This window comes from Pseudopodoces humilis, chromosome 6, assembly GCF_049639895.1.
Source record: "Pseudopodoces humilis isolate 2021_Gansu_Grassland_sample_001 chromosome 6, ASM4963989v1, whole genome shotgun sequence".
NCBI lineage: Eukaryota > Metazoa > Chordata > Aves > Passeriformes > Paridae > Pseudopodoces > Pseudopodoces humilis.
In genome coordinates, this window is record NC_142205.1 from 12,353,745 (window position 1) to 12,372,239 (window position 18,495).

The following is an 18,495-nucleotide window of genomic DNA, read 5'->3' on the forward strand; positions in this document are numbered from 1 at the left end:
TGCTACATAAGCACGTCACTTGCTGGAATTAAGTACTTTATGCAGTGTCAGCACGGCGTATGTGCCAATTCTGATGGATTATTATATGGACAATCCCTAGTTTTAGGTTCTGATTCCACAAACATGACTGTGCACAAGTGTCAATATTCTGTGCTCTGTGGGATTACTTGTACACATAAAGGTACAAAATGCATCCATCACCAAGATTTCTATTAAGTATCCATGAGTTTTGGAAAAAAATGTAATTATGGCATCTGTGAGTATGGCAAAAAGCCCTTCATATTCTCAGGGGAAGACTGGATTAGTCCAAGGTACTGATCTATACAAATCTGCATAGAGGGAAATTATTTTCAGTACGATAAAAAGCAGCTGCAGGCACAAGAGTGACAGACCCACTGAAGGATGATTGCTGCTGGTGAAGAAATGCCTCATGTTGCTCAGCAAAGTTGCCAGCAATTATTTTTACATGAATAACTCTGGAAAACTCTAATCATTTTTCCACTGAGCAAAGTTAAAATGAAAAAGAAACTTGACACAGATGTTCCAATGTTACCAGGACTTCCACTATAAACTGAAGGGCTCAGAGAATCAAAAGAAAGCTGAGAAAATTCCCAGTGAAGCACTTAAGGACCAGACATTAAAAAATATTAACTCCTGTATGAAAAAGGCCCAAGGTTGAGGTGATGGGCTGTTTGGTCTAGGGCTGAAGTGTCACAGTCAATCAGCACAGGCAACTCACAGAGCTATCACTCTCTCATTTTCATCAGCAGTCAATTTTCTCAAGCTTCAAAAACAGGGCTGAGAAGAATATTACTCAGTTTACTGGAAAATAATACATAGAATGTTCTTAACCACCAGTTTTCTAGCCTGAAAGCTATACTGACACAGTGAACTGCGTCAGTATAGCTTTCAGAGAAAAAAAAAAAATCTTTACTTTGAAAATCAAATGCTTGCTATCAAACTGTATTTTCACATCAAAAAATGTAAATATATTCTCACATGGAAAGTTGCTAAAGAAAAATGTTTTGCTAAAGTAAATGCACAAAACATACTAAAATATTTCCCAGCAACTATATTCTTAGTACTTCTTTCAGCTGAAAAAAAATTGTAGTTTCTTATTACTCTCTTACGCAGTTATGGGGATTGACAAAAGCAAGGTGCTAGGATAACATTCCTGAAAGTCAGGCTATACATAGACTTGAAATAAATCTTATCATCAGACAAGCACCAGACATTTCTCAGCTGATAAAACAGTAGTGTTTTACAAAAAACATAAAGTTGTTTTATCTATAAAAAGATACTGACACCCAAAGGTAGTTGAAAATATTTTACTGGGGTGAAGTAAAAATATTTTCAGGACTCGTACACATATAAAATACTAACTGTATTATATTTATACACATAAAATACTCATCAAAACCATTGCACTAAAGAACTTCCCACCAAAAGAGTTACACTAAAATAAAATTTTAGAAAAAATTAGAAAGTTACATTATCTATTACGTGCTCGGAGTACTCCCTTTCCTTCCTTTCTATGTCTTCTAGAGTCTGGAACTCCAAATTATGCCCTCCTGACATTTCAGTATTCTGGAGTCTGGAGTCAAGTTGTTTCTGTAATTCTCCAAAATCCTGGGGGAAAAAATAAAGTGATTTCTTAAACAGAAAAACAAATGTAACTTCTAAATTTGGAAGTGAATCTGTATGTCAGTTCTAGCCCATGGCTAAGGAAGAACAGGAGTGTTCAGAAAGTTTTGTTTCTTGGTAATGGGCATTCTGTAGCAAGCAAGGAAATCTCCATATATATGGCAGCTCTGAACTAAACTTAATACAAATACATATATTTCCATTAGGATGTGAGTACAGTCAAGACTGTAGTCCGCCTCTGCTGAATTCAAATTTTAGTAAACTGCTTCATGAGCTTTTATACTAATAACCCCTGGAATCTATCTAGGAATATTTTTATTTTAATGCGTGTGCCCCATCTTAAATGGCAGCTACGAGTGTACATGCTGTGTTTAAAAGCTCCAGGTGATAATGCAGAGTGCTGGATGAACACACATGGATGAGCACACCTGTAATGCTCATAAGGGACAATTTAGAGGCTGCTCATGATTACGTGAGGTTTTAGTTTTTCAGTCCTTTAGAAACCAGGGTGATTTTTTTTTTTGAAAGCTGATGTTGCTGACAAATACCAGTCTGCTACCATTGCTTAGTAAGTTGATACCGAAAAGGGTGATTCTTTCTTTGATCCAAGATGCCTTACATAGCAAGCACTGACTTCTAATATCACCCACTTTTGGCTGTCAATGCGTTAACATGACATCCTTATGCCTTAAAGAAATGTAAGTAGAGTTTGACAAGCTTCATTAACCATGTCATCAAAATCCCATGAATCTTCTGGATGCAGAATTAAAAGAGGAAAATGCTGTCTGTAATAAAACATGTAACACTTTAGCTTATTGCCAACATCTCTTTTACATGGTGGTCATAACCAGCCTTGTTCCTTGTATGATATCCCACCTCTAAGACTGTCAGGTTTACAAGATCTTTCTCTCCATCATATAGGACATAGAAACCCCATACTGGCACTTTAACAACTGGACTTCTCTGGCAATTATTGCATCTAATTATTCAGATTTAATCCTTATCTTGCAGTATCTTAGGAGCATGAGGACACTGATGCCATCAAACTTCACTGAGGATTAGGTTCTATCAGGAAACATGCCCATTCTACATGACCTCTGTTTATAATTTGAAGTCATTACCAGAAGACCACCAGTAAAAGGATTTTGCATATCTAATCTCACTTTTCATCTAGTAAATACAATAAGCTTTAATACTAAACTTGAGGATTTAAGGAAGAAGAGTGCTTTAAGGCAAAATGCATTCTTCTATAAATCATAGGGTACAACTATGAAGATTCCTTACAGTAAATCACAGATTGTGAGACTGCACAAAGTATTCAACAACTAGAGCTCATGAGCTGATAGACTAATGCCTAGATGTGAAATTCCACCTACGTGTGAGAAAAGCATAATGGCTGCTGTGATTAGGCTGCTCTCAGCACAAACATTCAAGATTTGGATTGGCAGGACACTGCCATAAAACATAAAACAAAGGTTCCTACAGAAGGTGGGACAGACAATCTGAAGATATGCTCCTCAATCCAGATTTTTCTGTGACTCTAAACTGGAAAGTGGATCCAATAGCTCTCCTATTTTCTATAGTTTTGTAAAGTTTTTTGTTCCTTCTAATAACCTTAAAAACAGTACTGTGATTCTACCTGAAATGCACATTGGCTGTCAGTATATGTCTACCAGCTCAGAAGTGGCATATGGACTTTGATACAAGTACATGAAAGAAAAAAAGGATGATGAGGAAAGTAAGTATATTTATCCCTGATGAAAGCCTTGAGCTTCATACTGCTACTTTATTTCCTGCTATTTTATTATCAGCAATGATACCTGGGACCAAATAAAGCCCCTGATAATTAGAAATTATTTAATCTGAGTGAATAAGGTTCAAAATGTTCTGTTTACTTAAATGGATTCAACTACAAGATATTTTAACAGATTACACGGATCACTTCATACAGCAATGAAGAGGAAAAGCATACAAGGTAATGGAGAAAATCAACTAACGAGGGAGTTTCTTTGCACTTTCTTCAGAAATAGATTACAAATGACATAGCTGTTCAAAAGGAGCAGGTGAAATGGCCTGCTGTAGTAATAAGGTTAACTCTTATTTTGTGTGGTCTTAAATATTAACCAACAAACCCACTTACATTTTCCTGATTTAAAAGGATCTTCTTCAACAAACCATCAGTAATCTTCTTTTTACGATGGAAGTCTGTGAGGTATATCTTGAAAATCTGAATAAACATCTGTTTAAAAGGAAGAAAACAAAATCCAGGTTAAACGCCTGTTTGTCATTGTAAGGACTGTTTGTCATTGTAAGGACATCTTTGTGATAACTTTTGCTGATTAAGATCAGGAAGAATATAGCAAATCCTAAGTGAAACAACAGATAAATTAACAGATAAACCACCAGCAACTCTCCAGTACTCCCACTGTGAAAAATTCTCTGGTTTTGGCTCCAGTGAAATACTGGAAGATGGTGTTACTCATAATCTCATATATCCTTGTAAGCAGACAGACACATTCGAAACTATTCTTGACTGGAGAAAATACAGATCACTTGAAAATATAAAGCCCATTTTTCTAAAGTTTAATGAGCCCCTAAACTGGAAGATATCAACTATTCGAAAGACACTAAAGACTCATTACTCTGATTTCAACTAGTAGTTGAACTGTAGTCAGCCACATGATACATCAAACATTTTTATACACAACCCAAAAGAAACTATCTCAAGTCCTAGCCAGCTTCTCTTGCAAGAATAAAACTTATTTTCCATTTGTGTGCCTTTTTTCTTTTAAGACTGTAATACTAATGTCCTCAAAAAGATGTTTTTGAATTTTTTTAACACTGGGAAAACTTTTGCTTAACCTTTTCCTCTCTTGCCTCGATTAGAGATTCAGTGTAAGGTTAATGCACTTCATTACTAACTACTGCAGCATTTTCCATTTAATGTGGAAATAAAAATATGTGAAATTTAATAGCTACCTGCCTGTTTCTCATAATATTGAAAATAAGATGATGGAGAACTTGCCCACTTAAAACATATAAAAACATAAATACTTATTTACATATAGAAAAAGTTATTGAAGCCAATATGTCAAGTAGCAAAATCTGGAAAATATATTATAATTAAAGCTCAATAGAAGAGAAAACCATACAGCAGTCATGTTTTGGATCTCACTTGTGAAAGTTTTGGACACGAGTTTGGCGAGTTTTGAACGCACTACCAGGATATCACATATAGTACAAAGTAAAAAAAATGGTTCAGGAGAAGACTGAAAGAAAAGGATATATTACCTCAGACCTGATGCCAAGAAAGACTGAAATCAGAGAAAGGAGAGTGGGAAAGGAAGAAATTATTCCCAGACTGATTTATTTTTTCCCTTCTAGCAAAAATATAAAGCTATTTAAATATTCAGCTAAATGTCAAAATCGTTTGTGGTGATTTCTGGTGGGCCCCAAAGCATGTTAAATGCTCATTTTCTCTGTGTTTCTGTGATTACATCACTATGTTGCTACTTACCTTCCTTTAGAAATTGATGGTTGACTCTGACATCAAATTCAACCTTCTATAATCAAGCTAAACTTCCTTCTGGAATCTGAGTGCAAGCTCCCTTTCTCATCTAACAAGATGTGGATAACCCATCAGATGAGAAATTGCTTCCCAGGTTTACTTTCCTGTTTCCTCCTTTGGATTGTGTAGAAATTTGCCCAGACAATCTCACCCTTTGAAATATTCTCAGTGGATTTAGGAAATTATATCAGAAATTACCAATTTGTTTAAACAGAGCCTGAGAAAAGAGGGGAAGAGAAAGCTGTAGACTTTATGTCCAGACTCATATTTACTGAGCTAAAACTCAGTAGCAGTAACGGTGTTGCACTTGATCAAAGCAAGTCACCACAATCATTACTGAGTATCACGTGGCTTTAATTGTACTCTATTTTTTTCTTTTCTTTTTTTCCTTGTCAGTTTTGGATGCTGTGACTTGATGTAGGTAGTTATCTATGGATTAAATGGGACCTTAATTGCACAGTTGTACAAAATCACAACTATTGTACTTATCATAATGGTACTGATTCAGTTGAACTGAATTTTCAATTTTATTCCAAAAGCTTTAAGTCTTTGGAGTTGCAACGTGCAAGCAAGCAAATTTGTCCTTAGGACAAACTTATCCAAATAATTCATTACCTCTTTTTATGAGCCTCAAGGACACCTCTGGAGTAATGTTTAAAACCAAATTTCCTATATTGGTATTTCACAGACCAGTATACTTCATTATATTTTACTTCTTTAGGAAGCTCATATATATGCAGAGTAGGAGAAAAAAACAAAAAGACAATAATGTGGAAATGCAACTCTGCTACACTACATCCCACCCAGCCAGCTATTTATGTTATTTCCTAAACTGATATTCAACTAAGATGTTCAAAACAATGAGCCATAAATGAGATTTAAGTACCTACCACATGTTTTTCTTTTCTGAGTTCAGTATCAAGAAGCATGAGATCTTTTAAAATAAGACTGCAAAGGCAGAGCTTAACATCAAAACTAAAACAAAGATTAAAAATGCGTTAATAGCAATCCAAATGAGTTACACAAAAGGAAAACACAATATATGTTTCATTTAACCAGTAGATTCTCCTAAAAAAACTGCCCTGAAACATAAGTGAAGTTACTTTATTTCTACATTGCTTCCTTTTCCAAAAAACATTTCTCTGTGTAAAAGTAAACAAAACAAAGTTGTGCTTTTAATAAAGTTGGCATTGCCCTTTCCCCTAGAAAAAGTCAAGTTGAACATAGGCATGAGTGGATACAACAAGAGAAAACAGGGCTTTAAATTGAAACAGCCAGAGTAAGAGTGGATATTTTGTAAACATTCTCCACTGCTAGCTAGTACTTTTCCCTGTCCCTGTGACAGGATGTTCTTATTCTTTCTAATGAGAATGCAGACACATGTATTCATCTAGGGGTACCTTGCTGTGGCGCTGCTGAAAGGAAATCAGAGCTGACAGACCACTTTAATTACCTCTACCTGCTCATCAGCAGCATCAGAGAGAAACTGTTTTCCCAGAGTAGGACATGAGCAGCTCCCATTAAAACAGAGAGAACAGACCACTGAGTGTTCTCAAGGCACCTGCAGTGTGAGGTGTCATTGTACAGCGCAGAGGACTCCATCCCCAGCACACATGAACGGAGCATACGAGATGTAACAAAGACATCTCCTTATCCTAACAGACACACCTTTTATGAGACAGCTTTTGGCCAATTCTGCTTCCCAAAATTTTACAAATACCAGGATGACTTCCAACAGCTTAATGCATTAATCTCCCCAACAACTTTTTTAGGGTTATAAGCAGATAACGCTATCCTGATGTGGTGACTGTGTGCATTCATGCCCAGCCTTTCACCTTTAGTGACTGTCCTAAAAACACAGGAAACGACCAAACAAGAGCAAATTTACTGCTTACCTTTCACATGTCAGCACTTCAGGGAAGCTTGCCACCTTTAGGAAGGCCCGAGCCTGAAATCTGTCATCGCTTGTTGTGGAATGGATTGTTGTGGAGGAACTACAGTCCCCTTTGTCTCCCTGGCTCAGAGATCCCAGGCTGCCTGACATGGATGTCTCCACCACCTGATTAGGCAGAACTGCCTGCTTTGGATTCTCATGCAAAGATGGATTGGATGAGCCATCTGCCAAAGGCTAGAAGTCACAGGAAATTCACAAGATCAATTAATACAACACAATATGGAGACAAACATCACATCAAATTTTAGTGTGTACTTTTAAGGGAAAAGTTAAACAGTATACACAGCAAAGTGTTTCCATATACATGACCGGCTTTTGCACTGCCCAGGAAAGCAGTCTTCTGTTGTAGTTAGCTTCTTGGTGCTAACCTTCTTCCTTTTAATGATTGTGGTGTTTTTCTTATGGCTCCTTACATAGATACAGCTTCCATTAATGTTAAGAGGCAGAAAAGCTCTCTTAAATATAGTGAAAATTGACTGGACACCATGTAAAGCATTGCAGGTTTCAGGGGGAGCTGAAAGCAGCTGACACCTTACAGAATAAGCCCCAAGTCAATGGACTATAAAAAAAAGATCCCTATTAAGCAGATTGGAAGTAAATTTTCTTCCATTACTTGACTGCAATTTACTCTGACACAGAATGATTGTCATGAATTTTTACAAGTAGAATTTAAAACCTTACCCTAAATTTCTGGTTGATAGGATAGATCACTTTAGCTTTTAATGCAAATGCTGTGATGTTACTGTTCAGAGGAGACTCACTTTCCTGTGTGGAAAAGAACAGAAAATCATTTGGGAACAGCAGCACATCAGGCAATTACTCACTCTAAGTATCATGTACTCCTTTTTGTTACACAACCTAAATGTTCCTATTGATAACTGTTTATTGATTGTCTCTGCTTTGGTGTAAGAAGTCTTCTGATAAGGCTCATTCCAAGTAGGAAGACTTGAAAAGAGTTCCCTTTACCATTACCACCGTTTCAAAATAGCTTTAATTCTCCAGGAGAAAAGAGGTAGTATCTGATATTTGCAAGGTATTTCCATTTGTGTCTTGTCACCCACCTCCATACTCTTAGCAACAAATAAAGATTTTACAAACGAGACTGATAATAAAAACTACTGAAGATAATAAGCTTCACAGATATCATCATGGCTATAAATTCTGTCTTTCAATTTAAATAAAGAAACAATAAATTAAGCAAATCCAGTCATCATTTTGTCCTGGGAAGAACTATTATAATACAACCCTTACTCAAAATCTAGAGAAAATAACAATGTTTTCCAAAGAACTTTTAATAGATACTGAATTATTTTCATGCAATTTTCTATATCACATAATCTGACTTCCTGCTACAGCCTTTTTCTAGACTATGGAACAATGGGATCATCATTTGTTTTGAGAGGTTAGGTATGGCTTAATAAAAGTTTGGCTATAAATAGAAGATAAAATGTGTAAATCCAAGCACTAGGATTTCCTATTTTATCTCTTTTGGTTTTGTCACATGAAATGAAAGACTGATTTGTCAAAACATAGGGTTTTTCATACAGCTTTTTCCTGGAAATATCAAAGCACTAATAGAGTCTAAAAAATAGGAATGGAAAGAGAAGAGCAATGTAATGTATATAATATATGTAATTCACTAGACTTCTATCATTGCATCATTTAATTTATTTCCATTTTTGGGTTTACTGATAAAGTGTAGAACACTTGCTGCCCATAGTGAGCAACCCCAGCACTGCAATATCTCATCAGGACAGGAGGGACAGAGCTACTGCTCTGCAGTGGCTGGAGGCAGAGCAGCCAGTGCAAAGCTGGAAAGCTGTACTGCAGTGTGCTACAACTAATACATCCTGCTTCTCAGCAGGCATAAGTAACACACCATCATTATTAATACAGTAATTATGATATTATTGCAATGTGAAAAGTCTCAGAATGAAAATACCTGTTTTTCTGAAGTGCTCTAACCTAATTAAAAGCATTTTCCATCTATACTTCCTCATAAAAGGTCTGTTTGATGCTAGTAACAGCAAAAACCTCTGGAAACCAGAACAAATTAATAGAAAAAAAATTACATATAACTTCAGTAGTTAGAGAAATAGGTGGAGAAAGTCCCCCCAAATAACAAGGTACTTCTTGATGTCTTACAAATGAGCCATTTAACGGAAATGGATATAGTTGTGAATGATCATCTTTAAAAGACTGATCCCATTTCAAAACCACTGGTAATAAGCCCAAAGATGTAAAATTGTGTAAGCTCTTCCACAACACTTACACTTAAAAAAATAACCTAATCCATGCTCATATGTTATAGTCCTCTTTAACTGAAGCAAAATGACCAAGTATGTTTTGTCACCACTCCTGATCACAAAGCTGAAATGAAGATTCATTACCAGTCAGGATTTAAACCAACGGTTTAAATGTTAACAATAAGATTTTCTTGAAATCCTGAAATCGCTTCTTGTTACAAGCTAAGCACCAGATTTGCTGGTTTTGACTGTCATTTTATGCACATACTTAATTTATGTATAATAGACTGACTGAGTCAGCTGAACTGCTCATTTTTAAATGAGCAGTTTAAATCACAATCTTCAACAAGAGCAGTCAAATCAGCTTTGGGTGAGAGATAGTGATCTAATGACTACACAGTAGGACTGGTTCTCCAGTTATTTTGGGATTATTGAAAAAAAAAAATTTTCTTAAGTTACTTGATGTTTTCATTGAGGGTATGTTGTTAAGTTTATATTTCTATTTTTTTCACAAATTCTCTAATTGTCTGTGAATCCCAGCTCACCACAGCAGTCTTTCAGTACTTACAAACTTTTTCTTATGTCAATAGCATTAATTTATCCCATCAGCCTTTTGAAACTAAGGACAACATAGAGATGAAAGCAAAGAGGCCTCTATCCAAAAAGAATTTGGATCTTGATTAAAATATCCAAAGAGTACCCCAGGAGAAACGGAATTCATAAGGGGAATAAGTGTTTGAAGTGGTTGCACTCATAAGCAGCAATCAATTCCCACTCTCCATCTTACACTTTATCTGAACACTTTTTAAAGTCTCTCTCCAAACCCACAAAAACTAAGACAATTTGGAGCAGGCCCTGAACATGCTCACTGCTACATGCAGCAAAATGGACATCCATCTACAAGAGCAGAGCTTTACCTCCAGCACCATTTCCTCTTTTGATGTATAGGGCTCTGCTTCACTTTTCACAACTGTGTGCTCTTTTTCACCAGGGTTGAAGCTTTCCAGAAGTCTTTGAGAATAATCTTTCTGAAATTCCAAGAGAAAACATAGCATGTAACACTTGAGATCATGCAGATTAACTGGAAACATCTTCTACAGCAGTCTGGATATGTTCACATCTCCATCATGAAAATTATTCCAGTATTAGTTGAAAATTTTGGAAAAATACAATCTGAAAATGAATGAAAATTTTATATATTCAGAAAGGAATAATTAAAATTAATGAACTTTTAAAATTTGTCATTCCAGAAGTAGAAATTTTAATTTTAATTAAAAATTTTAAGAGGCTGTGAACACGTCAAATCAATCCATCTACTCTCAAAATGTCATACTACAGACTATGGAGTCAACCTCATGGTCTGAGCTCAAACATCTCAATTACAGCAAGTTAACTAAAATTGTCTATAATTACCAGCAATAAAGAGAATGCCAAGTATTTTTGCTCCCTGGCCATGACACAGACTTCCTAAATGAGGCCTTATGTGTGTGGAAGTTCCTGTCAGGGACAAGTAACTATCAGAAAATGTTCATCACCTCCTTTCCCCAAAAGCAATCCATATTATTGGCCTCACTTCACAAACACAAAAAGCCACTGGTAGGGACACAGATACTGTGTGGAAATGAAACCTCCTGCTACACATGATCTTCCCTACACACTATAGAGATCAGAAAACAATAGCGATGTGCCTCCCTCCAAACACAGCATCAGAAGGATTTCTTTTTTAGTGAAGGAAAAGATGGCAGCCACACTACATGGACTACTTTTTAAATTCTTTTTCAGGTTTTCAATCCACTGACTACTATTTGATGTAGCCTAATGATACAGCTGCAGCCATGCATGTCACTGTCTTATGCAAGGGTTCACCTTAAGTTATTTGGCCACTTGGTATGTAAAGTAGTCCATTTTCCTAGAACACAGAGAACAGCCCAGCTTTGGAACACACTTAATCCCTTATGACTTGTCTCTATCACCTCTCTAGATCTTAGATGGTGCAATAATTCAGATTATATTTTTGGGTTAGCCTTTTAGATGTGCTAAAGTGCAGATGCTGATTCCTAAAAATCTACTTATGAGAAAAGAACAGCTACAAATCTCTCTCAGCAATCTTTTAATTTATTTGTTACCATGGTAAAGAGTTCTTCTTAGAAGTACCCCAGTGTATCCTATGTACAAATCAACAAATAAGGTACTTATGCATCCTCCATGCACCCACATCCCAGAAATTCAGTCTGAGATCTATAAAACAGTAATTAATTGGGGCTGAGTGACAAATGTATTGGCTTATTGTGGTGCTTAAAACTGCTCCAGACTCCAGGTACTTGCCCTGCTACCATGCTAAGGGTAATTTAGCTGCTTGGGATAGGACACATACTTAGGAAAGCTATCCCTGCTTTTACTTTGGATACAGAAGGCTGCAATAGGTGCAGTTCAGAACCTGCTTGCATTGGTGGGGCAAATAGTGGAAAGAAGGAACAGCCTAAGGCTGCCCTGTTCAACTGGGGAAATCAGACCCACAGGACACAACCTTCCCATGCTGCAATATGCTCTGTATGCAGCAGCAAGCAGTTTATTTTTCTTTCAAAATAAATAACCCTTTCACGACAGCAGCATTGATTTTAATGGCATTTAAACATCTAAATGCATCTGAAGATCCACACCAGGGAAAACTGACAGCTTCTCCCTATTGACATATATGACATAAAGGATAAAATTGTACATGGCTACATTTGAGTAGGTAGTGGCAGTGCAATAAAGATACACCTATTAAGGCAGGGAAAATGAACAATTGAATCAGAAAGGCTTGTACTTGCACAGGCTGCATTGATCCAGCATTTGAAGTGCCTCCATTACTAGGCTAAAGTCTGGCTTCAAACAGAGACTCAATCCTCCAGCTTAAAAGCAGTTGGGAACTAGAGAATTTGTCTCCTATGTCATGTTTAATGATGATCAACACTAGCAGATACACACATGCAGCAGAGCTGTTATAGCTCAGAAAAGGTGTGGTGAAAAACCAAGGCAGACCAGACCCCACACTTGCAGGCTGGCAGAACTCTCTGCAGGGCTCCGAATGCCCCAGCTGTGCCAGCAGCAGCCACTGCTACATCCAGTCCGTCCAGCATGACCTGGGTCTAAGTGTGATGGGGGAATAAAGCATAAATCAATAACAATTCTCAGAAAATGTATCTGCCTGGTAGACGTGTGCCTGTGTGCTGTCTCTGCCATCTTCGAGTCCAAACAAACATTATGAAATAAAGAGATACGAACCACAGTATTTAAAAGAGAGCAGCAAGTACGTTATTAACAAAATCACACATTTTAGAAAACCCTGTTAGTCTGGCATCAAGCAAACCATCAGCAGTGCTCAGGCTCCTTTATTTCTTTAGGTAACCATGTGCACACCCTCAGTGCAGGTTTTGCTGTGGGTTAGTAATAATACTCTGGGCTGTGTTGTAACATGAACTTCGGATAAGTCTGTAAAACACTTTGGAAAGAAGATTACTGGTTTAGGGTGGAAATTAGTGTTTATTTTAAATTATCTCACAAAGCTTCTGCAAACCAGGTATATCTTCCATTATCCCCAAAAACAATACTGCCTCGTACACAAAGCGGTGGTTGCGAGAAGCAATTTGCAGGTCACCTGTATTCGAGATACAGGCCAGGGGTGCAACATTCAGAATATGTAAACACTTTCACCGGCCTCCTTTTAGAGCTAGTCCGTTTCTTTCAGCAGCTGTTTAAAGGAAGTAGTGAAATCCTATCCAGCAGAGGTGTGGCAGGCATTACGGGGCTCCCCACCGACGCAGTGCGCACTCTGCCGCGCCGCTCTCCCCGGGCCAGCCCAGGCTGTCCCGTGCAGCGGGAGCCGCGCTCCCGGGCCCTTCTCCCTTCAAACCTTCGCAAACCACTCCAGCTCCCCCGAGCTGTTGTCCCGCGGCCGGTCCCCTCGCCTCCCTCCCCTCGGGCCCCGCGTACCTCTCCGCCCCGGCGCGGCCCGAGCGCGCAGCGGCAGAGCAGGGCGGCGGCGGCGGCGCCCAGCAGCAGCCCTAGCAGCACGGCGGGGGCCAGCAGGGCGGGCAGAGCCTGCACTGAGTCCGCCCAGAACTGCAGCCCTACGGCGCGCAGGCAGTCCCCGACCGCCGCCATCGCACGGGGCCCTGCCCGCGCCGAGAAGGAGGGCAGGGCATGAGGGGAGGTCCCGCTGCTCGGGGGCCCTCCGTCCCCCGCCCTCGCCGCGGTGGGAGGAGACCGATGGCGGGTGGATGCGGCGGCTGATTCGGGCCTGAGCGACGCCTGGAAAACCTGTAGGGCGCCGTCCGCAGCCCTGGAGGGTCCGCCCGCCGCCATGCGGTGGCCGCTGGCCGGGCTGCTGCTGGGCCTGCCCCCCGGCGACCCCTCCGCCCCCGCTCGGCGCCCCGCGGCGGCCGGCGGGCGGGGCCCGCCCCGGGAGCCCTGCGGCCAGACGGCGGCTGGGGTAAGCGCCGTGCCCGCGGTGTGCGGGTGGTGAGCGGCCCCTCGGCGCGGCGGTCGATGGCGGGCTCAGGGCAGGGCCCGAGTGGAGCGGCAGCGGCCCCCGGCGGGCTGTGCCCGGGAGCGGGGCCCGGCTGAGCAGCGGCCGCTTCCCAGGCACTGGGGCCGGGGCAGCGGCCCGAAAAGCTGCCGGGCGTCGGCGTGGTGAGGCAGGCAACAACAGGTTCTGCACAGGGTCCTCAGTACAAAAAAGGAGCCACTGGCGAGGGTCCACCAGAGGGCCACCAAAACGATGAGGGGTGTGGGAAATCTCTTAGGAGGAGAGGCTGCGGGAGCTGGGCCTGTTTAGTCTATAGAAGAGATGACTGAGACGGGGTATCATTAGTGCATATAAATATCTCAAGGATGGGTGTCAAGAGGATGGTGCCAGACTATTTTCAGTGGTAGCTGGGGACAAGACAAGGATCAATGGCCATACAGTAAAACACAAGAAGTTTCACCTCAACATGAAGAACTTTCATTTTGGGTGGCAGAGCTGCCCAGAGAGGTCTTGGAGTCTCCTCTGGAGACATTCCAAACCCACCTGGATATATTCCTGTCACCTGCTGTAGGTGACACTGCCTGGGCAGGGGGTGGGACTGGATGGTCTCCAGAGGTCTCTTCCAACACTAATGATGCTGTGGCTGTGCTTTGCTGTGCTCCTGAGCAGAGGCTCTTGGTGTTCATCTAGTCACAGCACCTCTGCTCACAGGTGTCAGTCTCCAGGAAGGAGTGCAGTTGCTTTTACGATGGAGCTTTAATTCTTTCTCCTTATCCAAGTTTGTGTCCGTCAAGCCATCTCAAAATGTGTTGTCATAGTTATCTTTTGCCCATGTGGAGAAAACCTGTGCAGTGGGGATTAGAGTGAATCACAAATGGTAGTTTGTGGTAGGATTACAGAAAGACTAATAAACAGGAAATAGTATTTCAGGAAAACAAACAAACAAACACCCCCCCCCAAAAAAAACAGGATCCCCCCAAAAACCAACATACAGCCCACCAACTTACTTTACCAGAAGAATAAATGTACAACTTGGGAAAAAGTTTCCTGACAATATTATTGCATTCAATTAATTGCTTTTGAAACATGATGTGAATGCAGGTCCATGGAATTGGCACTACTTGCTGATGTGGAGCCCTTTGTGATGTCATCTGGTATTGTGGATGCACTCTGCAGCAGAGTGGAAAACTCCTGAATACTCAGGCTGCATTTTCCACTGAGAACTGAATGTCAGATATGGCAGGAAGAAAAACAATGAGTGCTACTGTATCTTTTGTATCTGAAACACATGGACATACAAACACCATAGATTTTGTGCATCAACTGTTGTAAAACCACACAGGAATAAAAACCTGGAGCCTGTGGAAATCAGGAGCCAGTTGTGTGCTGATTTCCTAGGAAGTAGGAAATAAAGCTTGTTAGCTAGAAAGCCACATTTTTAGCAAATCTTTACACATTCTTAAACCATAGTCTACTTTTGTTGCAGGCTGACAATGCAGCTGTTGACATCTAACACTGAAATTCATAAAAATGCTGATTTAGTGCATAACAGTAATATTTGGAATTTTTATTTATAGACAAGATTGCCTTTAACATAAAAGGCCATATTGGTGGTTTATATTTTCATCAGTGTTCTAAACTGCTATTACATCAATTTAGTGGGCTGGTACACATTTCCTTGATGCAGATAGGGCCCTACACTGCTCTAGCAATGTCTGGCAGGGATTGATACCCTTTTAATGTGATTTCTGTTGCTGCATATCCATATGCATAAATGGAAGGGCACATAAACAGCAGTTTTGATCTCCTTACGGTCCATTCATTCAAGAGTGGGACATAATGATCTGTGAGGGCCCCTCCAGCTCAGAAGGGACTGATTCTGAGTATAATAATAATTCTGTCTGATTTATTCACCAGGCAATTTTTTGTTTCAGCTTGCTGCTGAAGTTTCCTGTTCTGTGTTCTTGAGGTGCTTGGTTGCTCAAAATTCATGGCCATACAGACTGTTTAACCAGAAAATAAAGTAATGGCATTAAAGAACTTTACCATACCTCAGCTTGTGTATAAGAATTCTGGAGACCAGGAAGAGCTGTACAGCAAGATATTTGAGAATAGCCTCTAGGGAAGAGCTCAGTGCCTGGGATCTCCCAGAGCTGTGTCCCAGAGCTGTTCAGAGTTTGCTGCATGTACATGCTAATGTTTGTTTCTGAGTCCCTTCTTTCTATCAAAGAGTTGTTTCCAGTCCTGTATGGGCATATTTTCCAGAGGCTCCTTAAACCCCAAGGCTTCTGGTGCATCTGAATTTGTGAGATATCTTGCATTGTCTGTTATGTTGAGGGAAAGTGCCCTGTCTGAAGTGAGAAATGCTTTCATTTAATGGTAAGTAAAGTTACAGCTCTAGCAATAATCAGTGATGGCTTCCCTGGGCAGGCAAAGAAGAAAATTGCCCCTAACATACTGTACTGTAACAGTGGTGTTGACATAAGTCAGTACTTAACATTATTCACATGCAGTGCTTGGTAGCAAACAGAAACAGCAAGTGTAGCTGACATCACCAGGCAGTTAGATCCCTGTTAATCAGCCCACATTCGTAACTCTTCTCCAGCAAAGAAGACTTTTTGATAAATGAGAACTTGCTTATATGACTGCTACATCTTGGTCAAAACACTGGGCAATAAAACTCCTTAAAAACACTGGTTTCTTCTATTGATGTTTTGAGCTGTGTTTTCTGTAGCAGTCTCTGAGGTCCAGGTACAGGCAGGAGGCTGTCACAGATTGCCTTGCAAGCTGCAGTTTTAGCATGTGGCCCCTTTGAAAGGCTCTGTGTAGTTCTCTGGAGGAAAAATGAGTGTAATGTTAGTGGACTTGATCATGTAATATGGACACATTCCTGCTGCCTCCTAGTGATCAGATTTTCCTGCATCCTCAAACATGCCTATGAAAATGGAAAAAAAAGATTATTTAATGAAAGGAAACTAATAGCCAGCCCGGCTCCACTGTTGTGCAGGAACTCATCCTGATAATATGAAGTGTAAGTTCAGTTTGAGCCCCAAGTGTGCATATCCATGCTGGGCAGCAGAGCCTCATACTGCTTAACAAGCTGTGGGAGACCTCTGGAGCCATGTTGTGTCTCTTCTGGTAGTTACTTCTGGAGAAACTTGAGGCTTTGTAGGATAGGATTCTGTGTAATTGTGAAGCATAAATTCAGCATAAAAGTTCAATAATAGTACTTTTTTATGATTGCTCTCTTTCAGGTTTTTGAAGATGGTCTGTGGCTTCAGAAAGAGATGGGATGCCTAGGAATGGCAGGTATGCAACTGTTTTCTCTCTCTTTTCAGCATTTTGGGAGTCAGTCCCAGGACTCACAGGGCATGGGTGTGAAGGTGAGCAGGCCTGGAACTGTGCCCTGTTGACATCAGTGGGACTCTCAATCTTGAGCTACAGGGGGGTGTTCGCACAGAAATTAGGAGCAAGGGTGCTTCTAGGTTCCCTAAATGGCTCATCTGCAATGAAGCCCTGGTGAGAAGGCCTCAGTTTATACCATGCTCTGAATCATTTTCAGTACTAAACATAATGGTGTAGGGGTGCACGCTCTGATGTCCAGAGTTCCCAGGTTTGTGAAAAGCACCAATCACTTAAAGCTGATCAAGATGTTCATTTTCAGAAGCTAGCTTAACCCCTGTGCATTTACCAGCAGTTGCAATACCTATTGAAGCTATTTTTATAGACCTCTGGAACTGCAGCGGCTAATACACTTTGTCCTGGACCGAAGACTGATTGCTAAAGACTGCTAGATGTAATGGGTTAAAGGCTGATAGATATAGTGGGTCTAGAGGTACTGCTGGGATGCTGGTACTCTTCACAGCAGATACCAAGAATTCTTGTCAGTAGTCTCTGGTACAGTGATCATCTCCATAGGTAGTTGACTACTCTGATCGAAACAAGGTACTCCAATCCTTGAGAGAAGTCACTTTGAGCTTGGAGTAGCTGCATGTGAGAGCTGACTGCCACAGACTCTTTGTGTAAATTAGAGAAAAACACTCAGTTTCTGTGAGTCTCTGGTCTTTAATTTCTATATATGTATTATAAATAGTGTTCTACTTCACCCAAGTGTGGTGGAGATGAGAGCATGGAAGGTTAGGACATCATCATATAGCACATTAATAGGGAAATACAGTGTGTTAAATAAACCTCTCCATCACTACGGTTCCCCAAGAGATGATTTCATGACATGCATTTGCCAAGAAATGACATGCTTTGAAGCAGTCATCAAGTGAGATACCTCTAATTTCTTTGCCCTGTGCCATGGCTAATTCACAAATGAGTTTATTAATTTAAATATGAAAGCAAGTAATTCAGATTTGCTGAGCTTGTTTTTTTCCAGTATTTATTCAATGTCATCTTTGCTGTGTGCATCCTGCTTCGTGATGGGTTGCAGATTATTCATGTACCATCCACTGAGAGAGGAAATGAGTCTGGTTTTATACTTAAGAAAAACCTTCTGGCCCTAAAAAAATACCTGAGGGTTTTGACATGCAGTATCATTTTTTTAGTGGTTAAAATAGTGTGGCCA

The 18,495-nt window shown here is 40.2% G+C and overlaps 2 protein-coding genes across 7 annotated transcripts in view; one reads left to right on the forward strand and one right to left on the reverse strand.

Annotated features, from left to right (window-relative positions):
* The window catches only part of EVC (EvC ciliary complex subunit 1), a 54,520-nt gene extending 40,901 nt beyond the window's left edge, over positions 1-13,619 (reverse strand). For all 4 annotated transcript variants that reach the window (XM_088056130.1, XM_005518048.3, XM_088056132.1 and 1 more), the window contains exons 1-7: positions 13,388-13,619; positions 10,330-10,440; positions 7,848-7,931; positions 7,108-7,340; positions 6,103-6,187; positions 3,785-3,883; positions 1,492-1,629 (exon numbers count right to left, since the gene is read on the reverse strand). In XM_088056130.1, coding sequence (XP_087912256.1) covers positions 1,492-1,629; positions 3,785-3,883; positions 6,103-6,187; positions 7,108-7,340; positions 7,848-7,931; positions 10,330-10,440; positions 13,388-13,558 — 921 coding nt within the window. In that variant the 5' untranslated portion in view covers positions 13,559-13,619. The remainder of the gene's footprint in view (positions 1-1,491; positions 1,630-3,784; positions 3,884-6,102; positions 6,188-7,107; positions 7,341-7,847; positions 7,932-10,329; positions 10,441-13,387) is intronic.
* A 3,573-nt stretch (positions 13,620-17,192) lies between these two features.
* The window catches only part of EVC2 (EvC ciliary complex subunit 2), a 62,525-nt gene continuing 61,222 nt past the window's right edge, over positions 17,193-18,495 (forward strand). For all 3 annotated transcript variants that reach the window (XM_088057094.1, XM_088057095.1, XM_005517848.3), the window contains exon 1: positions 17,193-17,231. In XM_088057094.1, coding sequence (XP_087913220.1) covers positions 17,210-17,231 — 22 coding nt within the window. In that variant the 5' untranslated portion in view covers positions 17,193-17,209. The remainder of the gene's footprint in view (positions 17,232-18,495) is intronic.